Source organism: Salmo salar, unplaced genomic scaffold, assembly GCF_965601325.2.
Source record: "Salmo salar unplaced genomic scaffold, fSalSal1 ptg000221l, whole genome shotgun sequence".
In the NCBI taxonomy this organism is placed as follows: domain Eukaryota; kingdom Metazoa; phylum Chordata; class Actinopteri; order Salmoniformes; family Salmonidae; genus Salmo; species Salmo salar.
The window spans coordinates 92,501-100,671 of record NW_027675333.1 but is presented as its reverse complement, the minus strand read 5'-3'; the positions used below and the strand labels follow the sequence as shown (position 1 = coordinate 100,671).

The window sequence follows — 8,171 nt, the reverse complement described above, 5'->3', positions numbered from 1 at the left end:
CAGGTGGGTGCTGCTATGGTGACCAGTGAGCGGAGATAAGGGGGGACTTTACCTAGCAGGGTCTTGTAGATGACCTGGAGCCAGTGGGTTTAGCGACGAGTATGAAGCGAGGGCCAGACAACGAGAGCGTACAGGTCGCAGTGGTGGGAAGTACAGTGGGGGAAAAAAAGTATTTGATCCCCTGCTGATTTTGTACGTTTGCCCACTGACAAAGAAATGATCAGTCTATAATTTTAATGGTAGGTTTATTTGAACAGTGAGAGACAGAATAACAGCAAAAAAAATCAAGAAAAACGCATGTCGAAAATATTCTACAATTATTTGCATTTTAATGAGGGAAATAAGTATTTGACCCCTCTGCAAAACATGACTTAGTACTTGGTGGCAAAACCCTTGTTGGCAATCAGAGGTCAGATGTTTCTTGTAGTTGTCCATCAGGTTTGCACACATCTCAGGAGGGATTTTGTCCCACTCCTCTTTGCAGATCTTCTCCAAGTCATTAAGGTTTCAAGGCTGAAGTTTGGCAACTCGAACCTTCAGCTCCCTCCACAGATTTTCTATGGGATTAAGGTCTGGAGATTGGCTAGGCCACTCCAGGACCTTAATGTGCTTCTTCTTGAGCCACTCCTTTGTTGCCTTGGCCGTGTGTTTTGGGTCATTGTCATGCTGGAATACCCATCCACAACCCATTTTCAATGCCCTGGCTGAGGGAAGGAGGTTCTCACCCAAGATTTGACGGTACATGGCCCCGTCTATCGTCCCTTTGATGCAGTGAAGTTGTCCTGTCCCTTAGCAGAAAAACACCCCCAAAGCATAATGTTTCCACCTCCATGTTTGACGGTGGAGATGGTGTTCTTGGGGTCATAGGCAGCAATCCTCCTCCTCCAAACACGGCGAGTTGAGTTGATGTCAAAGAGCTCCATTTTGGTCTCATCTGACCACAACATTTTCACCCAGTTGTCCTCTGAATCATTCAGATGTTCATTGTCAAACTTCAGACGGGCATGTATATGTATTCTTGAGCAGGGGGACCTTGCGGGCGCTGCAGGATTTCAGTCCTTCATGGCGTAGTGTGTTACCAATTGTTTTCTTGGTGACTATGGTCCCAGCTGCCTTGAGATCATTGACAAGATCCTCCCGTGGAGTTCTGGGCTGATTCCTCACCGTTCTCATGATCATTGCAACTCCACGAGGTGAGATCTTGCATGGAGCCCCAGGCCGAGGGATATTGACAGTTCTTTTGTGTTTCTTCCATTTGCGAATAATCACACCAAATGTTGTCACCTTCTCACCAAGCCGCTTGGCGATGGTCGTGTAGCCCATTCCAGCCTTGTGTAGGTCTACAATCTTGTCCCTGACATCCTTGGAGAGCTCTTTGGTCTTGGCCATGGTGGAGAGTTTGGAATCTGATTGATTGATTGCTTCTGTGGACAGGTATCTTTTTTACAGGTAACAAGTTGCGGTTAGGAGCACTCCCTTTAAGAGTGTGCTCCTAATCTCAGCTCGTTACCTGTATAAAAGACACCTGGGAGCCAGAAATCTTTCTGATTGAGACGGGGTCAAATACTTATTTCCCTCGTTAAAATGCAAATCAATTTATAACATTTCTGACATGAGTTTTTTTGGATGTTTTTGCTGTTATTCTGTCTCTCACTGTTCAAATAAACCTACCATTAAAATTATAGACTGATCCTTTCTTTGTCAGTGGGCAAACGTACAAAATCAGCAGGGTATCAAATACTTTTTTCCCCCACTGTATATGGGGCTTTGGTGACAAAACGGATGGCACTGTGATAGACTGCATCCAATTTATTGAGTAGGGTATTGGAGGCTATTTTGTAAATGACATCGCCGAAGTCGAGGATCGGTAGGATGGTCAGTTTTATAAGGGTATGTTTGGCAGCATGAGTGAAGGATGCTATGTTGCGAAATAGGAAGCCAATTCTAGATTTAACTTTGGATTGGATATGCTTATAGTGAGTCTGGAAGGAGAGTTTACAGTCTAACCAGACACCTAGGTATTTGTAGTTGTCCACATATTCTAAGTCAGAACCGTCCAGAGTAGTGATGCTGGACAGGCGGGCAGGTGCAGGCAGCGATCGGTTGAAGAGCATGCATATAGTTTTACTTGTATTTAAGAGCAGTTGGAGGCCACGGAAGGAGAGTTGTATGGCATTGAAGCTCGTCTGGAGGTTAGTTAACACAGTGTCCAAAGAAGGGCCAGAAGTATACAGAATAACACCAATAACAGAGGGGGTCTGATCTTTGTGCCTCTGTAAATTTCTCATTCATCATCATTAATGATTCATTCATGATTATTCATAATCATGGTAGCATCCACATGAATGTATTAGTGTTCAGAAACATATTCTATTCTTACTGACAATACAAGTGAAGTGACTCCAAAATGACAGGACATTATTCACCATTCAGTTTCTATTAGGAAAAACATCATCCATACACAACCAAGACAAACTGCAAATGCATTCAACAAGTTTGTAGAATCACAAGTTTGATGTAATCACTGCAGGCATGGAACATGGGACTAAATACTAAACTTATGACAACTTTAATACAATATAAGTAAATTTGTCCGAATATGTACAACTTTTTCAAATGGGAGAACTAAATACATAAAGTGCTTTCCTTTCTTAACAGTAACACAGCTATGTATGAAAATACCCTCAAATAAAAGGTGACATTCTGTACTGTCACCTAATATGAAACATTATATCTCAAATCCAATATGCTGGAGCATAGCACCACATTTAAAACTGCAAGCTTCACTGTCCAAACACATATGGTGTGGACTATGTGTGTCTGGTAAACACATGTGGATCTGGTGAACAGTTATCACTTGTTGACCAACTACAGGAATACTGACCTCAGAGTCTCCAGTTTACAGTGTGGATCCTCCAGTACAGCAGAGAGCAGCTCCACTCCTGAATCCTTCAGGTCATTGTTACTCAGGTCCAGCTCTCTCAGGTGTGAGGGGTTTGACCTCAGAGCTGAGACCAGAGAAGAACAGCCTTTCTCTGTGACTCCACAGCCTGACAGCCTGACATAGAGATCATCATGACTTCACAAACACACTGTTAATTTAACACCAGTAGTGTAGAAGGACAATGGTAGATGCATTTGCTTCATATTCCCAAACAACATATAGATTCATCTCTCATCTCCTTGAATTGTATGGTCATATTGTTATACTATTGTCAAAATCAATGCATTTTTTCTATATGTTTTTCAATATAATATTATATACATATTATAATACACATTTTTCCTAAACTGAATATTTCTTCCTGATGATTAGTTCTTATATGTCATTTTATGTACTCACAGAGCAGCTCTGGAGGCTTTGACCACTGGCAGCAGCCTCAGAAGACCTTCCTCTGATCTGGAGTATTTCTTCAGGTCAAACACATCAAGCTCCTTTTCTGAAGTCAGCAACACAAAGACCAGAGCTGACCACTGTGCAGGTGACAGGTTGGGTTCTGAGAGACTTCCTGAGCTCAGGTAGCTTTGGATCTCCTCCACTAGAGAATGGTCATTCAGTTCATTCAGACAGTGGAACAGATTGATGCACCTCTCTGGAGAGGGATTCTCCCTGATCTTCTCCTTGATGTAGTTCACTGTGTCTTCATGGCTCTGTGAGCTGATTCTTGTCTTTGTCAGTAGACCTCGTAAGTGCTTCTGATTGGACTCCAGTGAGAGGCCCAGAAGGAAGCGGAGGAAAAGGTCCAGGTTTCCTGTCTCACTTTGTAAGGCTTTATCCACAGCACTCTTGTAGACAGTAACTTCAGGCTTGTCTCTGAACAGCGCAGAAAGGTTCCTGGACGTTGATTGCGGTTCGGCCATTAGATTCTCATTGTTGTTGATGAATGAGAGGAACACATATACAGCAGCCAGAAACTCCTGAATGCTCAGATGAACAAAGCAGTACACCTTGTCCTGGTACAGCCCACATTCCTCTTTAAAGATCTGTGTGCACAATCCTGAGTACACTGAGGCTTCATTGACATCAATGCCAGCCTCTTTCAGGTCTTCTTCATAGAAAATCAGATTGCCCTTCACAAGCTGTTGAAAAGCCAGTTTTCCCAGTGACAGAATGCTCTCTTCATTCAAGTGTGGACCTGTCTCTTCTTTCCCAAGATACTTTTCATTGTTCTGTTTGGTATGAAACACCACAAGGTGTGTGTACATCTCAGTCAGAGTCTTGGGCATCTCTTCTCTCTTATGTTTCAGCATGTGTTCGAGGACTGTTGCAGAAATCCAACAGAAGACTGGAATGTGGCACATGATGTGGAGGCTCCTTGATGTCTTTATGTGTGAGATGATTCTGCTGGCCAGGTCCTCATCAATGAATCTCTTCCTGAAGTACTCCTCCTTCTGTGGGTCTTTGAACCCTCGTACCTCTGTCACCTGGTCAACACACCCTGAAGGGATCTTATTGGCTGCTGCAGGTCGGGTAGTTATCCAGAGGAGAGCAGAGGGAAGCAGATTTCCCTCGATGAGATTTGTCAGCAGAACATCCACTGAGGTTGACTCTGTGACGTCCCAACAGATCTTGTTCTTCTGGAAGTCTAGGGGCAGTCGGCACTCATCCAGACCATCAAAGATGAACAGAACTTTGTACTTGTTGTAGATGGAGATTCTTGATTGTTTGGTTTCCATTGAGAAGTGATAGAGAAGTTCAATGAAAGTGTGTTTGTCCTCTTTCATCAAATTCAGCTCTCGAAAAGGGAATGAAAACACAAATTGAACATCCTGATTTGCTTTTCCTTCAGCCCAGTCCAGAATGAACTTCTGCACAGAGACTGTTTTTCCAATGCCAGCGACTCCCTTTGTCAGCACAGTTCTGATAAGTTTGTCTTGTCCAGTTAAGGGTTTGAAGATGTCGTTACATTTGACTGCAGTCTCTGGTCTTGCTTGTTTCCTGGTTGTTGTCTCAATCTGTCTCAGCTCATGTTCATTATTGACCTCTCCTGTTCCACCCTCTGTGATGTAGAGCTCTGTGTAGATCTTATTGAGAAGTGTTGGGTTTCCTTGTTTAGCGATCCCCTCAAATACACATTGAAACTTCTTCTTTAGATTAGATTTGAGTTCACGTTGGCAAATCACAGCAAGCTCATCTGAATCTAGAAATAACACAGATGTTATTAATATTACGTCTGTTTTAATGCCTACAGTACTGTAGGACTGTTATAAAGTTTTACATTATAATAATTTATTCTCTTAACTGACAGTATAAATGTGTAAATGTTTTCATAATGCATTACAGACTGGTGTGACTGATTATATTATTATTGGTGTTATTGATGGTATTATTAATGTTGTCTCTCTCTCTCTCTCTCTCTCTCTGTCTCTCTCTCTCTCTCTAAATTAATCACCACAACACATCCCTGCTGCTACTTGATGAGGTCACTAGGTGTTGTGTTAAGGCTGCTACAATATCATTGAGTTACACAGCTACTTTAGCTGTGCTTTAGCCACAGCTTTTAAATGTTATAAAACAGCATTCAACATGAGGCAGACAGATCTTACATTTCTCCAGTGTGTCAGCAAGCTCCTTCTGGTTCATTTTCCTCAGGACGTGCAGTGTGATCTTCAGAGCCCCCTCTCTGGCACTGCTCTCCTGCTTCTCATCTTCAGCATCCACCACTTCCTCATCCTGCTTCTGACTCTCAAAGCCTTCTGGGAGTTCTGGACTAAGAATCCTCTTGAACATCTTCAGCTCGTTCTTCACAAATGTCATCATTTTCTCTTCAAGCAACTAAAATAAATCAAGTAAATAAGTTAAGCAAGAGAATAAATGCTTTCTCTATAACACAATAATGAATAATTGACAGATCAACTTTACTTGAGGAAAACAAAAACAAATGTTCATAACAGGATCACATACACTGAATATAGAGTCCAGGTCTGTTTGATGACTCTGGGAAGACTGACCACTGAGAATCTCTGACTCTGATCTCTCCTGTTGGTTTCTGTGGACAAAACATGAGATTACATCTAATCAACCAGGGAGTACACACACACACACACACACACACACACACACACACACACACACACACACACACACACACACACACACCACACACACACACACACACACACACACACACACACACACACACACACACACACACAAACAGGGAGGGAATGTTGTGTTTGTTTAATATTGTTTAAGGACTATGAAAATTGAAAAAATAAATGTGAAAATGGGAGAGGAGAAATGACTAGAGACAGTGTTGTTTAACTCACTGACCATGACCCATGAGTTCTTCTTACCTTTGTTCAGTAGAAAAGTCTCCCTCTCTAAACTCTATAGGATGATTCATAGACCAGTCACTCTTCATGGACACACAGCTGGGTACAGGGGAGGCTGGTCTCTCCTGCTTGATTGGACTTCAACACAACAGAGACAAACATTACATCTCTCATCTACTCTGAGCTCAGATGGGGAAACATAAGAAGAGTTCCAAAACGCAACATATCACTTTACAGAAATGAGCTTTTATTGTTTAAAGAAATTATGTATTAATTATTACATCTCTCACAGACAAGGATTTGTTTAAAATCTATCACTTGATGGTTTTATTTCAGAGACAGAAATCATGTTTTTTTATGCAAAATGCTATATATCTCCCTCACTCTCAGCGGTGACCGGCTCTGCTCAATTTGGTAATTAACTAAATAACTACATATATAGTGATTTTGGTTTATGTCAGTTTAATTGTTTGTTATGGTATAAGTTCTTATTTTATGATTGTAAGTGATAAAATTAACTAGTAATTCTCAGTAATTACTACTTTAGTAAGGAATAACACATGTTATCAGCACTACTTCAGTTGCTAAATAATTCCAATAGATGGGAGCATAAGACCACAATGACATTTCAGAATATTAGTTTAGTTTTCTCCCTGGATACACCACCACTCCCCGCGCTTCCTGCAGAACCCCTGCAGTACCTCCACAGACCCCGGATTGAGAACCCCTGATTTAGCAGATGCTCTTATCCAGAGAGATTTACAGTAACTGCATTCACCTTTTAAGATAGCTATTTATTTAGGAAATAAACTTAATGAATTATTCATGAAATTGTTATCTCACCTCTTAGCTTTGGTGTCATGTCCCCCAGAGAGATGCATTTTAGAGGCAGGGCCCCCCTCCTCTCTCTCCCCAGAGAGACTCATTTTAGAGGCAGGGCCCCCCTCCTCGCTCTCCCCAGAGAGACTCATTTTAGAGCACTGTCCCCTGTAAACAGAGATCCAGCATGTTGGTTGTGGTCAACACAGTAACAACTAAACAGAGATCCAGCATGTTGGTTGTGGTTAACACAGTGACAACTAAACAGAGATCCAGCATGTTGGTTGTGGTTAACACAGTAACAACTAAACAGAGATCCAACATGTTGGTTGTGGTTAACACAGTGACAACTAAACAGAGATCCAACATGTTGGTTGTGATTAACACAGTGACAACTAAACAGAGATCCAGCATGTTGGTTGTGATTAACACAGTAACAACTAAACAGAGATCCAGCATGTTGGTTGTGGTTAACACAGTGACAACTAAACAGAGATCCAACATGTTGGTTGTGATTAACACAGTGACCCCTAAACAGAGATCCAGCATGTTGGTTGTGGTTAACACAGTGACAACTAAACAGAGATCCAGCGTGTTGGTTGTGGTTAACACAGTGACAACTAAACAGAGATCCAGCATGTTGGTTGTGGTTAACACAGTGACAACTAAACAGAGATCCAGCATGTTGGTTGTGGTTAACACAGTGACAACTAAACAGAGATCCAGCATGTTGGTTGTGGTTAACACAGTGACCCCTAAACAGAGATCCAGCATGTTGGTTGTGATTAACACAGTGACAACTAAACAGAGATCCAGCATGTTGGTTGTGGTTAACACAGTGACAACTAAACAGAGATCCAGCATGTTGGTTGTGATTAACACAGGGCCAACTAAACAGAGATCCAACATGTTGGTTGTGGTTAACACAGGGCCAACTAAACAGAGATCCAGCATGTTGGTTGTGATTAACACAGGGCCAACTAAACAGAGATCCAACATGTTGGTTGTGGTTAACACAGTGACAACTAAACAGAGATCCAGCATGTTGGTTGTGATTAACACAGGGCCAACTAAAC

At 41.9% G+C, this 8,171-nt stretch overlaps 1 protein-coding gene across 1 annotated transcript; it reads right to left on the bottom strand.

The window, feature by feature from the left end:
• Window positions 1-3,339: 3,339 nt before the first annotated feature.
• LOC145867163 (NLR family CARD domain-containing protein 3-like) lies at window positions 3,340-5,778 on the bottom strand. The gene is made up of 2 exons (XM_082971217.1): window positions 5,548-5,778; window positions 3,340-5,141 (listed from the first exon to the last, which is right to left on the bottom strand). Exons 1-2 carry the CDS (start codon window positions 5,759-5,761, stop codon window positions 3,340-3,342), a joined length of 2,016 nt encoding a protein of 671 aa, XP_082827343.1. The 5' UTR covers window positions 5,762-5,778.
• Between the last annotated feature and the right edge of the window lie 2,393 nt (window positions 5,779-8,171).

Excerpts from the sequence above, each read along its gene's own strand:
- LOC145867163 (XM_082971217.1), bottom strand. The coding sequence starts at position 5,761 with ATGATGACATTTGTGAAGAACGAGCTGAAGATGTTCAAGAGGATTCTT. Across the intron at positions 5,142-5,547 it reads TGCTGACACACTGGAGAAAT|ATTCAGATGAGCTTGCTGTG; the intron begins GTAAGATCTGTC and ends TGTTATTTCTAG.